At 43.7% G+C, this 17,302-nt stretch overlaps 2 protein-coding genes and 1 long non-coding RNA gene across 7 annotated transcripts in view; 2 read left to right on the top strand and 1 right to left on the bottom strand.

Moving 5' to 3' along the window:
• Positions 1-1,926: 1,926 nt before the first annotated feature.
• Positions 1,927-9,006, top strand: GHRH (growth hormone releasing hormone). Of its 2 annotated transcripts, none has more exons than XM_077336344.1 (6): positions 1,927-2,197; positions 4,420-4,520; positions 6,105-6,236; positions 7,117-7,221; positions 8,594-8,725; positions 8,814-9,006. In XM_077336344.1, exons 2-6 carry the CDS (start codon positions 4,441-4,443, stop codon positions 8,881-8,883), a joined length of 519 nt encoding a protein of 172 aa, XP_077192459.1. In that variant the 5' UTR covers positions 1,927-2,197; positions 4,420-4,440; the 3' UTR covers positions 8,884-9,006. The 2 variants fall into 2 exon arrangements, with proteins under 2 accessions (XP_077192459.1, XP_077192460.1); XM_077336345.1 differs by having other exon boundaries at positions 1,932-2,070.
• Positions 9,007-10,171: 1,165 nt separating this feature from the next.
• The window catches only part of RPN2 (ribophorin II), a 30,951-nt gene continuing 23,820 nt past the window's right edge, over positions 10,172-17,302 (bottom strand). For 3 of the 4 annotated variants that reach the window (XM_077335449.1, XM_077335452.1, XM_077335451.1), the window contains exons 15-18: positions 17,169-17,244; positions 15,987-16,116; positions 13,802-13,888; positions 10,172-10,488 (exon numbers count right to left, since the gene is read on the bottom strand). In XM_077335449.1, coding sequence (XP_077191564.1) covers positions 13,837-13,888; positions 15,987-16,116; positions 17,169-17,244 — 258 coding nt within the window. In that variant the 3' untranslated portion in view covers positions 10,172-10,488; positions 13,802-13,836. The remainder of the gene's footprint in view (positions 10,489-13,801; positions 13,889-15,986; positions 16,117-17,168; positions 17,245-17,302) is intronic. The other variant, XM_077335450.1, reaches the window with a different exon arrangement.
• On the top strand, positions 13,639-15,130 carry LOC143836301 (uncharacterized). Its single transcript, XR_013230569.1, has 3 exons — positions 13,639-13,742; positions 13,884-13,999; positions 14,934-15,130. It is a non-coding gene; the product is annotated as an uncharacterized LOC143836301 (long non-coding RNA).

Raw genomic sequence — 17,302 nt, 5'->3', positions numbered from 1 at the left:
AAGGTGTCTCAAAGGGGCTTACAATCACCTTCCCTTCCTCTCCCCAAAATAGACACCCTGTGAGGTAGGTGAGCCCTAATATTACAGCTCAGTCAGAACAGCTCTATCAGGGCTGTGACAAACCCAAGGTCACCCAGATGGCTGCATGTGGGGGAGGAGTGGGGAATCAAGCCTGGCTCACCAGAGGAGTCTCAAAGGGGCTTGCAATCACCTTCCCTTCCTCTCCTAACAACAGACATCTTGTGAGGGAGGTGGGGCTGAAAAAGCTCTGACAGAACTGCTCTGTGAGAACTCGATGGGACTGTGACTAGCCCAAGGTTACCCAGCAGGCTGCAAATGGAGAAGTGGATAATCAAACCCATTCGTCCAGATTAAAGTCTGCAGCTCTTAACTATTACAGCACGCTGGCTCTGAGAGAAAATCAACATTTGGGGAATTTAAAGAAAATGCTTTGATTCTGCCTTTGTGGTAGATAACCAGTGCCGAGTCCCGCTATTGATTAATGTACCTCAGAAAAATAGAATTAAGCAGACGTCATTCCAACTACGGAGGTCTAGCTGTTAAGTCAAGATTGCAGATGGCATCACTGCAGGTGATTTAATGGGACAGTGCATGCCAACCTCAGTTCTGGTCGTCTGGGAATATGAACTCTCTGAAGGAGATGGCTGAAAGGTGACATAAGCAGTAAGCTGAGTTTCTTGCAGGAAGGGCCAGTCGTATCCTTGGGGTTAACCTCCAGGTGGTGGCTGAAAATCCCCCACTGTTATGAGTAATCTCCGGGCCAGAGAGATCATTTCACCCAGAGAAAATGGGTGCTTTGGAAGGTGGACATTCTACCCTTTTGAAGTCCCTCCCCTCTCCAAATCCCGCCCTCCGCAGACTCCACCCACAAAAGCTCCAGCTATTTCTCAACCTGGAGCTGGCAACACTGCATATACTAGTGATACAAAGCCATGCAGCAAGTCATTCTTATTAGATGCCAAGGCGGATGTACAGAATTTTGTGAATCTGAGCAAATGTTGCTGTGGTCTTGAATATCTTGCTGCGCTGCATACAAGCACTCCCATACGATTTTCTCCCATATCACTGCCTGACCTCAGCATAGATCTGCTGGTGACAAATGGTACTGTCTGCTGCTTTGGATCTCCATTGTAAGGATAAGCGGGATGAAAATGAATAAAATAAATACAGTAGTTTAAGAAGGCAGCCTCAGGAACTTAGAAAATCCCACTTCTGCCACAGACCAATTGTCTGATATACTTATCCCATGCTTTAATCCCCAACGGGGACCAAAGTAGCTTACAACATTGTGCTTTGCCTTTTCTATTTCATCTTCACAATAACGGCCCTGTAAGGTAGACTATGATATGAGAGAGAGAGACCAGCCCGCTGGCCCTAGTGAACTCCCCTGGGCAGAGTAGGGATTCAAACCTGGGCTTTACAGAACCTAATCCAACGTTCTAGCTGTGACCCCACACTGATTCATTGAATGTGACAACCATACTGATTTTTATGTCCAGCTGACTGAACAAGGCCTTTGCTGTTCCCATAGATCCCCTCTCCAGGTGTTGTATTTCTGTCACTGTTTGCCAAAGACCGAAGCATGAACTGCCCTACTGACACCGGCAGGTGTGAGCCACAAAAGCAAAGGAAGGAAATGCTGATAATCAAGAGGAACAGAACATACCATGGAGAGATTCTTGTCATGACAAGGCAGGAGGTGATATTAATGGTTAACGTGCCCCTCATTGTTGGATTTCATGTTTCAAAAACTGCTATTTTTCAGAAACTTGTTTACCTAACAAAGCAAACCTGGCCTTTGGTCTGCCTAATTATTAATTATTATTATTATTTGTATGCCGTCCATCCTCCGGCGGTTAGCACAAGCTCTCCATGCCTTCCCGCACCCTCATTTGCAACACAGGGGATGCTAAGCACAGTCCTTTGAATGACGGGGAGGTAATTGATCCTATGACGTCCAGGAGCTTGCAGGTTCCCTGTGGGTGAGAAGGTATAAAAGACAGGGAAGCAACACCCACCACATCAAGAGACCAGCTCCTCTAATTCTGAGTAAGTAGAAGGAGTTCTCTCCACGTTCCTGGGACACTTGGCAAGACGTGCGGGGAAAACGGACCATCAGGAAAGACAGGAAGGAAAGGTTTGCAGACCTGAGTGGAGGCCGTTCTTGAAGGCAACTGTAAGTTTGGTGCCATGCATAATTTTTACTGAACTGGTGGGAAAATGGGAGTAAATCAGTTCTATTTCCTTAACCACATGGAACTTTATTGACTGCCGAATAATGTAGTCCTTATGTATACTTGCTTGGGAATAAAACCCAGTGGGGTTAATTTTTTGAAGAAATATATTGGGGATTGGATGCCCCATTCATAATGAGGTAGAAATTCTGCTGTTGATATTGTATTCTTATTTTAATCTTGTGACACCGATCAGGTATTTATACTACAATGCTAGCTATCAATCTGCTTGTGGTGAAACAGAAGTAGTTGGAAATAAGTCTGATTTTCTAGACAGGAGAGGAAATAGGAAGCTTGATATCCTGTTCAAGAATCTTTCTATCTATCTGAGTGGGTACATTTCTGAAACAGAGATCTTCTTGGTGTAAAAGCCGTCAACAACTAAACTCATCTGCACTAAACTTTGTGATCATGTTAACCTGGTTACCTTACTGGGATTGATTTCTTCTTTCTGAACATATTTTGTATACAACATGCTGTTGGTGCATTGCTACAATTTAACCAATTTGACATGCATGGCATAAAATTTTTAAATCTACGTGACTAAATTGTCTTGCAGACCATAATTAGTTCTATCCTTTTTGTGCTATTTTCCAGACAGATTAGTCACCCCCCCCCCAAATCTATGGCACAATTAATAAATCTCTACCTGTCTTTCTTTCCATCATCCCTCTGTGTTTCCTTCATATTATACCAGTGCAGAGGGTGATTTCAGAAGTGCTGCCAAGTAACATGGGTGAATTTGTCTTTCGGGAATAGACTAAAGGTTTTTACTTTAAAATCAGAGTCCAGTAGCACCTTTAAGACCAACAAAGATTTATTTTTGAATTACTTTGTAATTGGATTTTCTTTTTAATTATGTTCTGCACACTACCTCTTTCCTTTCCAAAAGCCAAGATGAAAATAACGTTGAGCGTTTTTCAGTTTCAGAAACAAGACTTTCCAGGACTGTCAAAGCAGTTCTGCATGGAGGAAGGATCAGAAAAATCTTCTCCTTAATATCAGGATGCAGGGCACAAACTTTCTCAAACAGAAGAGGGATTATTGTGATTATTACTATTCTTCCTCTAGAAAGCCTAGCGTAGCTTCTGCGGAGCTCCCAGTGGTCTTCCATCCCAGCACCTATCCAGTTCACTCCATCTTAGCTTCACTAGTGCAACAGGAATGTGTGAGTGAGTGTGTAAATGGGTGTCAAGTTGCAGCTGACTTGTGTTGACCGGTAGGATTCTGAAGGCAAGAGACCTTCAGAGGTGATCTGCCATTGCCCTCCTCTGCCTAGGGACTCTGGACTTCCATCAAGGCTCCAATGGTTGTGGAAGAGAGCCAGAGTCTCACTTGATAAATGCTTTCTCCCCCACTTCCTTTTTGTCACCCTGTTCACACCCTAATGTGAAAGGATTCTCATTGCACCTGCTTGGGTCCATAAAGGAAACTCACCTTTTCCAGGCCTGCAGTTTGAGAAGCTTTATTGTACTGTTCACAAAGAGATAATGTTTTCTCCAAGATGAGGGCCTTCCTGGGTATTACTTAAGGGATCCTGCACCACTTCATCCCAACAAAAGCAACAGCCTGATTCCTTATAGCATATTGGATGAAAATCCTGCTCATGGCAGGATCTGCCTGCATCTTTTTAGCCAGACTGAAAAACAAATGGGGGATGACAACAGTGGTGGCTCTACCCTTTAGCAGGGTGCAATTGTATGCTCTGAATACCAACTTTGGAATGCCATTAAAAGGCAGAAAAATATTTAAGTGACAATGACTATGTCCTTCCCCCCCCCCCCTGCAGGAGTATGTGTGTGTCTTTCTGCAGTAGGCCAATGTTTCAGAACAAGTGTGCATCCTAGGAAGTGAACATCACACGTGCTAGAAATCCCATACACGTATCCTGGGAACGATGCCCTATTATGGGATTTGCTTTGCAGTAACGATGCATTGGAACACCGAGATCACAGCAGGAATCTGAATTCTGATTTCTGAATGTATCTCTGTCTGATTGAAGAGATAAAAGAATCGTCACGTATCGGCTGGGTCTCGCAGTTCAAACAAAACAAAAACCCAAACCAAACTGACTCAGCACGGCTTGGACTAACAAAGCTTCCTTGGCAATAGCAGAGCCTTTGGTGTTCTGATCAATGCTCGTTTTTCTCTCTTCTTTTAACAGGTGGTACCCGAAGGGTGAAGGATGCTGGAAAGGGCACTTCTCCTCCTGCTCCTCCGCTTTGTCATGTGCTCTCTCTCTTCCCCGCTCTATCCGTCACTCAGGTGGGTGCCCCCCCTCCCCACTTGCCTGCTGAGTCCAAACATTGTTTCAGACTTTCCATATCTCGCTGTGTAGGAAATCCTAGCCGGTTTCTTCAAAGGTCATTTTCCTCCTGAGGAAAGCTTGCTTGAGACTGGCAGTGCTTTCCCCCCTCATCTGTTTGTTTACAAAATACAACAGGTTAACATATTGTAGCATGCTGGATCAGGATTTGGGAGACCTAGGTTCAAAATCTCACACTGCCAAAGAAGCTCACAGGGTGACCTTGAGCTGGTCACACACTCAGCCTAACCTTCTTCAGAAGGCTGTTGTGAGGATAAAGGGGAGCATGGTCCTATAAGCTACTCTGGGTCCCCACTGGGGTGAACAAAGGAGCACAAATATTTGAATGCAGTCTCAGGCAGACTCCTCCATTTTGGTAAAGCTTAAACATGCAAAAGAAGTAGAGCACCAAAATGCTTAAAAGGAATAAAATGTTTTTATAGAGAAGAGAAACGAACCTATTGAAAAAGGAGAGAGACCTAAGTGTCTAACTGTTCTGTTGTCTTTATTCTGTCCTGGTCTAGAAGTAAGCAGGGAGGATGTAGGCTCAAAGGAGCAGGAAGTCTCCAAATGAGCCACAGTTAGGATGCTGGGGGAGACGATTTGAAAAACATCAAGAAGTACCTATGCGAACTATATGAAATACACATCTGATGCCCCCCGCAGGATATTCTTCATATCCTTTGGAATCAGGCATGCTACCGATCTTGCATATTCCAACACTCCACAAGTCAGTAGTCCTCAAGTTGCTTCAGTCATGTTCACCAAGCTGCAGCACACTCTGTGGTCCCCTGATGCTTCATCTGGACTGTAAATACCTGAAATCCTAAACAGTTTCCTTCTTCCCAAATTAAAAATGGCCAGTTTCCCCTGTCCGAGACGGCCCATTACTTTTGGGGGCCCAAGACAGAAAATCCAAGGGGCACTCTCTCCCCCAATGGCAATTAATTTTGCTGCTGTTTAAAGGTGCCTCCAAATCCGACACTCCCAGCAGGGCACTTTCGAATGCCCCCGTTGTAACAGAGGCCCTTCTCCCTCCACGCACTCCGAAGGTACTTGCGTTCTACTTGAATAAGGGTAGCTCTGTACCGACACACCCGTTTCAGCTAATTCTGAATAGGATGTATTCATTTAAAACAGGGGTAATCAAACTGCAGCCCTCCAGATGTCCATGGACTACAATTCCCATGAGCCCCGGCCAGCATTTGCTGGCAGGGGCTCATGGGAATTGTAGTCCATGGACATCTGGAGGGCTGCAATTTGACTACCCCTGATTTAAAATATTCATCTGACCTTGGTCCTGCTCAAGGCAGTTTAAGAAGCAAGACATGGTCAGGCAATCAAACGTAATTAACATTTTTAAGCTAGACATTTTAAAGCTAAAGCAGAAGTGTCCATCCTGTGATGAAAGAAGCCTGGTTGTGTCTGGAAGAACGAAAACCTGTAAAAATAGAGGCGTCTCTAGCAATTGTTGTCTCACGGATACGGAATGAGAGGCATTTGTTCGTGTGTTTTCAGAATATTTGTGTCCCATTTGCCTTCAGGTATACTCCACTGCCCATTTCAGGCAAGGCAGTGAGTTTTCAGCTCCAGGAAAGTAGCCCAGTACAGAGTCACAATCTCTCAGTGGAAGAACAGGAGGAGGAGAACTTCCACACGGACGCTGCTGAGAAAAGGTGGGTATATTAGGTCTCCCTGTCCTCCACTCCAAGGAGGTCATTTTGAAAGCAGTAGCTGCAATAGGCAAGGAGAGCTCATGATATCATCAACTGGAATGTTTTAAAAAGCAGCCCCCAGAAGTGGTACTGTTCAGAATATGGTTATTGCTGTGTACACACCCACCTGGGGCCCCTACCCTCCCCACCTCCTCCGTGCTTATCACTAGCCATTTTGGGATGGGGAGGGGTCGACATGACAATATATGGTCATATCAACTGATAAATAACAATGAACTCCCAGCCATTCAGGCTTCATGAAACTCTGACTGAGAAAGCCTGTTTTTAAAGGGGAAAACCCACATGAAAAACAATAAAAAAGTAGTAAATCATGAGGCTGTGCCATTTCTGGACTTGGCCCCTTCTAGCTCAGGGAAGACAGAATCAAAGATTGATATAAACAATCTTGCAGAGAAAGACGGGTCTTTGTTTGATCCTGATAAGATAGCTCAGGGAGAAAATACTATTGCATAGTTCCATGTTTTGTTTTTCCCAGCTATTTGTCTTAACAAAATGCAGCTGCAGGAGGCTGAAAAAAAAGGAGTAAACAACCTTCCCTCATTCTGTTTCCTTGATGAAATGGGAAAGGGGGGATGACATTGTACAATGGGCAAAACCATAAAGTTTGGTCCAAATCCTAGAGTGACATGATGCCACTTCCAGGTATTTGCCAGAAGGCACACCACTACTTACTCTGTTCCCCCTCCACTGAAGTAGAAGATGTATTCACCCTATCTTCCTCCAATTAAAATGAAAGTTAAGGTAGTTGTTTATATAAAGGTCCTGTGGGTGGAAGGAGCAATTGCATCAGGGTGAAAATACGTCCCTCTTTTATTGTTAGGATGCAGCGTCATGCAGATGCCATATTTACCAACAATTTCCGGAAAATCCAGGGCAAAATCTCAGCCCGGAAGGCCTTACAGGCGATTTTTGGCAAAAGACATGGGTAAGTAGAGTATTATCATCATTTATATTATGAGCGTCCCTATTTTCAGGGATCCTCAACCTGTGGTCCTCCAGATCTTCATGGACTACAATTCCCATGAGCCCCTGCCAGCATTCACTGGCAGGGGCTCATGGAAATTGTAGTCCATGAAGATCTGGAGGACCACAGGTTGAGAATCCCTGCCTATTTTTACTTAATGCAGGTCTGTCAAACAGAAGTTCTGCAGACCTATGCTGACCCTTGAGAACCCACAGTACTGTACCCCATCGCATTCCTCACAATCACTTTCCCATCTTAAGGTCCAGGAAGCAGATCACATCCACAGGGTGAAAGGTCAGCAACGGGCAATGCCAATTTGGAATAACTTTAAAGTTGCAGAAAGATTAAATGTGTTTAGGTGTAATCCGTCAGGACATTTTAAACTCTTGCCAGAATAAGGATGCATTCAAATATGCGGATCCCCTACCCACTCTTGATAGAATGAAAGCCTGCTATAATGGATAAGGAATAGGGTTCAGATCCCTGCTGGAGAATCACCAGGCTCAGATGATTAAGGGGCAAGGGGATAGGATCACCCATGTCCTTGTGTGTCATTCTGAGCTCCTTAGAGGAAAGGCAGGATATATGGCAAGCGCATGAAAATGCTAGGGTTCCATGTGCAGTGAGAACATTCCAAAGAAAACACACGAGGAAGTACTTAATCATTCTGAAGGGGCAGTCCAATGGGGTGCTGACCACATGCCCTTTCTCTCCCACAAGCATTTCTTCCCACCCCCTCCATTTCAGCCTGTTATTGAAAGAACTATGTAATACCATTCCTTCCATCGTTATTCTTATAGCAATTGAAGTATCCCAGCCCACAACAGCACATCTTGCAGTATAGCAATGACATGTGCATCTTTACCCTTTCTCCAAGAAACTTGTTATCCACAGAGTTATCCACTTAAACTCTTTACAATAACTCTTTTGAGAAGAGCCAGTTTGGTGTAGTGGTTAGGAGTGCGGACTTCTAATCTGGCATGCCGGGTTTGATTCTGCGCTCCCCCACATGCAGCCATGACCTTGGGCTTGCCACGGCACTGATAAAACTGTTCTGACCGAGCAGTGATATCAGCACTCTCTCAGCCTCACCCACCCCACAGGGTGTCTGTTGTGGGGAGAGGAACGGGAAGGCGACTGTAAGCCGCTTTGAGCCTCCTTCGGGTAGGGAAAAGCGGCATATAAGAACCAACCCTTCTTCTTCTTCTCCTCAAAGTTGGAAATGACTTGGTCTTAGGTCATCTTAGAGCTTCAACACAGAGCAGGGACTTGAACCTGGTCTCTCTGATACAGGTTGATCCTCTGCACCACAATGGTTTCCTTTACTTTGCAGTGAAGGCCGCACAGGAGATGTGGAACATGAATTCTTGACCAGACGCCAGTCTGACAGCATTCTTATGGACAGTGGCTACCACCAAGAGATGGTATTGAGGAATTTTCTGGGAGCCATGTTGCAGAATCAAAGGTGGGCAAGAAGAACATAAGACGTAAATCACACATATTACATTTGTACAGATCTGTGACTATTGCCTCTTCTCTTTTGCTCCCTTCAGGTCCCAAGATGTCAACAGTGACCATTTAGAGAATTTTATTAGTGTCCTGACAAAGCTCATGGAATTGTAAATAAGCTTCCTCTCTTCCCACCATGCCCTGGTCAGTACCATTCTCTGAGTGTCCATGTCTTGCAGTTCTTCCTGCTTTGCAAGCAGTGTGGTAAAATAAACCATCATCTTATTAAATGTATAATGTCTAGGATGCCCTTTCCTTCCACTGAAAGGTACTATAAGTAAAGAAAAAATCACACATTGCCCCATGATTATACTGTGAGATTGCGGAAACTTATGATTACCCATCTCCAGATGGAATAGAATGATTCCTAATGAACAGGACATCTAGGTGGCTATTTTTCTATTGTTCCAAAAGTCTCCACCTCCATTCTCTCTCTCTCTCTCTTTGAACTGAGAAGAACAGTAAAGTGCCTAGGCCAGGATCCTGGTCACCTAATACTGAACTTGGAGCTCTTTGATCACACACAATTCTCTATGATGGTCAGATTAGCATTGGGGCTTCTCAGGATTAAAAGGTAGCTGACGTTTGGGTTGAATGGGAAGCATTTGCCCAGCCTCCAGGTTCAGCACCATGGACAGCTTTCTGTTGAAGATTTGTCAAAACCCAGTGAACCTGCTAGCCTCTTATTTCAGTCAACAAAGGTCACATCCCAAGCAATTATGTCAGGAGAATAACTGAATGTAGGAAAGAGTCAGATGCTTAGCCACTGGATAAAACAGAACAAGGAGACCGAATGGCCTGTATTATATCAGACCAGCAGGAGTAAGGGAGTAGATTAATATTGCTCATCCGTGTATGTATCCCAGCAAATAAGAAGCAGCACATGAAGGAGAGAGGTTCAATTTCTGCACTTCATATACTGTTTATTTTCTACATGCAGGGAATGACTACTACATGGGAACTGCTTTGTAATGAATCATGCCATTGGTCTATGAAGGTCAGCATTGTCTAGTCAGACTAGCAGCAGTTCTCCAGGGTCTCTGGTAGAGGACTTCCACATCACCTAATAGATCCTTTGAATTGGTGATCCTAGAGACTGAACCTGTCACTGAGCTACAGCCCCTTGTCTTGCATTACCATACCTATTGCAAAACTTTTGGGAATACCCATGGAAGGCCCTGTAGGTGGGTGCTAAAGAATAGGGTGTCTTTTTCCTAGCAGCAGCTTCCTAGAATGCAATGTAAACCAAATTACTCCTGATTCTGAGCCTTCCTCACCATCCACAAGTAGCTTTTCAAACAAGATGGAGACTGCGGTTTTACAAACTTAGGAATCAGAGGCAAAACTGCAGGTTTTCACTTTGGAACCGGTGGAGTGACTGCAAAATCAACTGGGAAAACCATTTGACTCTCATCCTCTTTATTCCACAAAAGGAGGCAGGCAGAGCTCATCATTCAAAGAAGGACAAACAACCTGGCAGCAGACATGATGCTATTGCCATAACTCAAAGGGACTGGACATTCACTAACCACAAGCTGTAGAAAAACTTTTTTTTTTACTTTCCTTTAAGAAAAACAAAACCAACCATCATTTCAATATTACAGGCAATACTTTTCCACATTGCAGTTTCTGGCCTTTACACTCTTCTTCGGCTCCTTCTCCCTGGAGCTTATACAGATACTTTTTCAGTTCTTCCTTTTCTTCTGATGTTAGTGTGTTCTGGAAGGAGACAAAGAAATGCCTCTGATGTTAAATTTCAGATACAGAAGAGCAACTCTTCCTTGTATTCAGCAAACCTCCCTTTGAGGTTTGTGGGTGGCCAAACTTGAATATCACAAAACAAATGCACTGAAATTATGTCTCCAAGTTAATATCTGAAAGAAAGCTGATATATGAACCTAACCTAGATTGTGCCAAGTGAAATATGGAGAGAGTCTGCACAGTTAAAACTTAATTTATCCAGTTAAAAGACACCCAGCAAAAATTTGCTGTGCAGGGAGGGGTGGCCTAAAAATCAAATAAATAAATAAATTTAAAGGGATATTTTGTCAGTATGAAAACGAACATTAATATTGTCTCAAAGTTCAGAGGGTTGAAGTGGATGAGAAACATTTTCGCCAAAAGGGTGTTTTGTGTGTGGCTAAAGAGAGGATTCTAAGCCATTAGAATCCAATATTCATGAACTCGATGCCATCAGGCAACTAAAATATAAACGAAACTCACATGCAATCTGGGGCACTGGAACTCTGTGGGCCAAGAAACATGCTATACAAATATTTATTTTAAACAATGGCCTTGGGGCAAATATATAGGAAGCAATTTCAACCTTTTGACCTCTTGTTACACGGGGACACTTCTTACCTGAACACTTCCAACTCTTTCCCCTTGGTAAGAGAAGGCATTTGTGCTAATTGTACCCAAAATAGAAATAACCGAAATAACACTGCAATTATATGGCACTTCTAAGGTGTTGTTAAGTGTTTTACGTGCAATTCTAAGTCTACTTACTCTCCAGTTGGTGACTATCCACATATTACCCATGGACGGCCCAGAGTGAGTTCAGAACCACTGATAGCTGACTTTCTCATTAATCCTTTCAGAAGAGTGGATTTTGAGTTTTCAGAAAGAGATGTCTGTAAAATGCATTTTTCTCAATCAGCTGTTCTCTCACTGTGCGGAGTTTTTCTAACCCAGGATTTACAAAATGGAATGTTTATACCCTAAAGCCTGCAAGGACAAATGGCCCACACAGTCAGTCACAAGTCTGGACCGACTATTTCATCTATACTGACATGCCCAGGACCGTATGTATACCATTAGTCTTGGGTGATGGCACAAATGCCAGATCTGACCCAGAGTACCAAATTTGTCAGCCTGAGTGTCTCTGCTTTTCTTTCAATGGGAGTAAGTTTCTAGAAATGCATTGCATTTCTCTCCTCCTCCTAATAAATATAATAATTGTAATAATAATAACAACTGCTACACTTCCTTTACTCTTAAATTCCTCCCTTAGCTACCTCCCTCCAAAATTCCCTCCCCACTAAATTATTAAAATGGAGTGAGCAATTAATTCTGTAGATTTCTGTAGTGAAGAATTTGCAGCTGTATTGAGCTGAGGAACATACAGTGTTCAGGGTGTATATAGCTGGAACAATGGCAACTCTATCACAACAGGCTCACAGAAGTCCGAGGGGCATTTAGCTGTTTGTGCTATGCAAAGGTTTAGGCAGCTCTGATCTCTTCTCAAGCTTGCTAAGTTGCTTTCCACCAACTTAAGAAATTATATTTTTAAAGATATACAGAGAAATCAAATTCAGACAGTGTTGGGCAGCTGAATGAAGATTAGCTCAGTGAAGAAATGGACCATAGCCCCACCCCCATTCGGCATCTTCATGATCTTGAATCGCATAAGAGTTAAATTCAAACCATGTCCTTTAATCAAGAACTATCCTTTGTTTATTAGGACATAACATAGCTCACAAAAAAGCATCTTTGGACCCAATGGCAGGCTTGAAAGCAAAATTTCCTGTGCCAAGACTCTCAGCTTTTCAACCCCTCAGCCTCTACAATCTAAATAAATACTGTACAATGTTCCTTATTTCTGCAAAATTAATGGAATCATTCTGAGTGGAAGGGAGAAGAAAAACAGCAGGGAGGATCTCAGGCAAGGGCAGCAGTTGTGAAAAAAGCCAGAAAACAGGGATTACAGACCATTAGAATGAAAGCAAACAAAAGGCTGCCATTATTTTTCTGCAGAAAGGGAGAACTGAAATTCTCCTCTAGAGAGTACAGTTGTAGAACTCCTTCTCAAATGAAAACAGCCAGGCTACAAAAATTGGCAGCAGATACAGTCAGACTTTGTTCAGTAACTAGAAAAAAGTTACTCTCAAGTGAATTCAGAAGCAATTTAGTTCTGTGGTCTTGAGTTATGATGCTGTATGATGCTTCTAAGTATCACTGTTTGCAGAGCACTTGGCTTTAAACCCTAACAGATCATATTAATACAATTGGCTGGGTAGTCTAGGCATTCCTCCGGAGCTCCAAAGCTGCTCTCTGCCCCTCCTGCTGCACCAGTAGATCGAGACAGAAGAACCATAAAGCCACAATGAAGGCTTTTACTGTGTTCTCTTGTCACCACTCTGAAGCACATACAAACAGTCAAGGGTCTCCCACCACTTTTTTTGGTATGCAGTAGACCTGCCATTTTTAACTGGCTAATCAATCAACTACTGCATTAGGCTGATCCGCAGGGCTGGGAATGCAAGACATTTGCTTACTTTTATAGTCCTAAGGTAAAGGTATCCCCTGTGCAAGCACCAGGTCATGTCTGACCCTTGGGGTGATGCCCTCTAGCGTTTTCATGGCAGACTCAATACGGGGTGGTTTGCCAGTGCCTTCCCCAGTCATTACCGTTTACCCCCCAGCAAGCTGGGTACTCATTTTACCGACCTCGGAAGGATGGAAGGATGAGTCAACCTTGAGCCGGCTGCTGAGATTGAACTCCCAGCCTCATGGGCAGAGCTTCAGACTGCATGTCTGCTGCATTACCACTCTGCACCACAAGAGGCTCTATTTTAGTTCTAGTATGTGTATAACTGGAGAAAGCAAATGTTAAAGCTAGCCATGAATGATTGCCTTTCAACTGCAAGTTCTCACACATGTCCTTCATGGCGCTTAACTGAAGCTCTGGTATATCTATTTCAGTTTAACTGATTAGTCCCCTAAAAGGCATAGGGATGAAACAAACCATCATGCTGTGATTGGTCAACAGCCCTAGGAAGCAAAGATGCACATGGACCTTTCCATTAATACATCACACAGGCTTGGAGCATAATGAAGGCATCATGGAGACAGTTCTGAGTGATAGGATAACATCTCTTTGGCTATATTATGAGCTACATAGTATCCCTCGCCAGGTTCCAAAAGCAATGGCTTCAAGTTAAGATTTTTTTTGGCCCTGGAGGAGATGAATGGTAAGCATGAAATGAAGCATCCAGCATGCCCTGGGAAGGTGACATCCAAAGACCCTTACTTCTAGGAAGAGCTGGTCACTAGCACAACCCCCTTTTACCGCAGCGTTCTATACTTTGCCAACCTACTGCTCTGTTCTGCAGCGATCCTGCCAAAAGGAGAGAGGGATAAAAGTTCAGAGAGGACAGTGAGGCAGAGAGCAATGCTGCTCCAGGAACGGACAACACACAGAAAAGAAACATGCAAAGAGCAAACCCAGGTATCCCAGAAACTTGTAAGAGATGTGTGTGAACAAACAAGGACTTCCAAACCACATTTACAAAAAACATATACAATTTGGGACTTAAGCAAATGTGCTGTTTTAATTTTTGAATAACAGCCTTGATGAACCAACTGATATGGCTGGAAAATGTTTTCAGTTAGCTAAGAGCCCAGTAGAAGTGAAACAGTCTGCGTCACAACTACCTGGAGAGCACTGGAACTTACCTTGACACTATTCTGTCTGTAGTAGTGAGTGATCCCCCACTCTACGGTCTGCTTCCATGCCACCAAAAGCAATTAACAGGAATGTATTAGCCCTCCCTGCTCTTGTGTTATTTCGGGGTGGTCTCCAAACAAATTAAGAGACAGAAAAAATCACCCTCCGGGCATCGAAACTTTGCTGCCCATGGTGCTATTCCAGTGCTCGAAAAGATCTTGCTATGATGTCCTGGACTAAAAGTTAGGAATGGGTGGATCCTCCAGCTCAGCTACGATTAAAATTTGGCCCATCTTTAATCCAATGGTTTTGTTCTGACAATTGTGTGCCAATTTCACAAAACTTTGAGGAACACAACAAAGATATTAGAGCAGGGGTAGTCAAACTGCGGCCCTCCAGATGTCCATGGACTACAATTCCCAGGAACCCCCGGCCAGCATTGTCCATGGACATCTGGAGGGCCGCAGTTTGACTACCCCTGTATTAGAGAGTGTGCTGTTCTGCATTTCCCCATGAAGGGAAAAACAATGCTGTCCCACAGGCATTCACTTTTGTGACTCCTAGAACAGGGGATCTGAAGAAAAGTATTGCTGTGCACTGCAACATACAACAAAAACAGAAGCCCCTTGTTTGCTGCTAAACTTGAAAACACCACAAACGAAGCATGCAAAGAGCTAACTTGGAACAGGCTTCAATTAATGCTGTTTTCTTTCAGTATTACAGAAGAGCACAAGCGGTGTACTTCTGCAAACAAGAAACGGGTGTGAACGGCCATTTCGGATGCCAAAGTGCCCAACCCCAGCTTTGAAATGTAAGCTATCACATGCATGAAGTCTCTTGCCATGGACAGTGGACAGTGACTTCTGCCATGTTCCTTCTTATGGGAAGTAGATCTAACTGTGCAACTTGTGTCCCAAGCAACAAAAATATTAAATGGGGACAAAAGTCTACTTAACCAGCTGAAGCATGTAATGGCAGCATCCAAGACTATCTCTAGTACAATAGATGTTACAAGGCTAGGCTGCCTAAGCTAAAAGAAAACAAGAGACAGTTGTTGGGAGCTAAGAAACATAGGAGAAGCTGGTGTGCTTGTTATTAACTTTCCGTCAATGGTCCCCCACTGGCTGTTGAAAGGGAGGGGGAAGTTCCACAAAAGAAAATTAATGGAAGCTTAAAATACCCTAAGAGATTCCTTCTAACTTCGGCAAGTCCAGGTTTTTCTACCACCAATGAGGACTGGACTAACAAAGGCCAAAAAAGACCCCTCTTTGGGAGAAACACATGGGCAGGGAGCTTCTATACTAAGAATAAGATCATCTTGAAGCTTAAACCTTAAGGTTTACTACACTAAGCTTCAGAGCATAAATCTTTGGCAATGTTTCTAAATAGCACTTCCTGCCAGGATTTTCTGAGTAGGTTTTTACAAATTTCTTTGCAAGTGTCTACAAAGAAACCTAAGCAGCTTGTCAGGGAAGGTTCAAACCTGACCTGCTTGCTGAATTCTCAGTAATGAAGCAACAACTTTAAAGGCTGTATGTAGGTTCTTGTATGTAGTGAGGGTAAAATAAATCTCCCAAGCAAACCATTTATTGCTTGATCTCTGAACCTCACTTGAGCTAGAGCCCCTCCATTAACGGCTGTAAGAAACCTCTCATTTAAGAGGTGATCTATTGGGAGACACTAGAGAAGTGCTTCCCAGTACCACATGCAAGACGTCTGATCTGTCACTCCCTGTCTGCTTCCCTTCAGCGGAGAGATTTTCTCTTACCTTTTCACTGCTTTATGAGCCAACATTCTGTTGCCTGCTAGGAAGGTGATACTGCCCAGGATGGCAAGGTACTTCATGGTCTGGAACATGTTGAGTTGAGTCCAGTAGACATACATGAGCCCCAGCATGGCTGTAAAAAAAGAAAAATCATGTCATGGCTCCTAAATTTGTTTGAAAAAAGAGGAAAAGAGCTAAATTCACAGCCATGGACACCGTAGCATCAATGCATACCTAGCATTTGGGAAGAATGAGCTCCTGGAAGAGCTGTGGGCCCTGCAGGAGCTCGTATTGTCCCACAGGGCCTGTAAGACTGAGCTCTTTGGCCAAGCCCTTGGTTGAGGTGGGGTAGAACAGGGAAGAACTTGCCCCTCCCTGGACTGCCATTTTACTATCTTCCTGAGCATACCGGCAGTGGAGTGGGATGGGTAGAGAGCCGGGGAGGGGGGGGGGTGAAGGGGTGGGTTTACTGGGATGGGTTGGGGGGGGAGTGGTGTTTTATGCCATGGTAGTGTTTTATTCTTTTAATTGTCGTAAACCACCGTGAGCCAACAGAGCTGGGGACGAAGGTAAATAAATGCAATACAGAAATAAAAAAGAACAAACCAAACATCAAAACAAACCACAGAGAATATGTGCTCCAAACTCCTACGCTTGAAATGTAACACCAAAACAGCCACCGACTTCCAATTTCATCAGCAAATTGCAAAGGTATGCATGGAATGGAATTAATGGCACTAGCATTTTGGGGACTGTAAGGGATGTGCTCCTGGACACTGGGAGCTACTGTTTCGTATGTTCCTGCATTCGATTATTTAGTACTACAGAGGCAAACAAGAGACTCCCAAATAAACATCAGGAGGTACAAAGAGGACATAGCCTTCCTCGGTCAAATGAGTGAGAACAGAAATTATAAATGAAATTCTGGACACAATGTGCCATCAAATATATCTAAAAAGGCAAGCGGGGGGAGTATAATGATAGCTGTTGAAATTGATGAGCCACACATGTTTAGCAGCAGGTGAATAACTCTAAAAGACGGAAAAGAGGGGGGAGAGAAGAGAGGAATGCAATGCTTTTATAGTCATTACAGTTAATAGACTGCAAGCTATTTGTCATCAGGCTTATGCTTGTGAATCCATGTGAAAACAATGAACAGGAGAGAAGAATCTTTCTGGCATTTACCTGCATGGCCCAGGTGAAAGATCAGGGTGCTGGGAGCAAAGCTGAAGTTGGAAATGTTGGCCCCAATCTTGATCCACTGAAACATGACAAAATGTTAATTCGATGACAATGCCCATGGTACACACAACCCCAAA

The sequence above is a fragment of the Paroedura picta genome, chromosome 4, assembly GCF_049243985.1.
Source record: "Paroedura picta isolate Pp20150507F chromosome 4, Ppicta_v3.0, whole genome shotgun sequence".
In the NCBI taxonomy this organism is placed as follows: domain Eukaryota; kingdom Metazoa; phylum Chordata; class Lepidosauria; order Squamata; family Gekkonidae; genus Paroedura; species Paroedura picta.
This window is presented reverse-complemented; position numbering and strand designations above follow the sequence as displayed.

Excerpts from the sequence above, each read along its gene's own strand:
- GHRH (XM_077336344.1), top strand. The coding sequence starts at position 4,441 with ATGCTGGAAAGGGCACTTCTCCTCCTGCTCCTCCGCTTTGTCATGTGC. Across the intron at positions 4,521-6,104 it reads CCGCTCTATCCGTCACTCAG|GTATACTCCACTGCCCATTT; the intron begins GTGGGTGCCCCC and ends ATTTGCCTTCAG. Across the intron at positions 7,222-8,593 it reads ATTTTTGGCAAAAGACATGG|TGAAGGCCGCACAGGAGATG; the intron begins GTAAGTAGAGTA and ends TTTACTTTGCAG.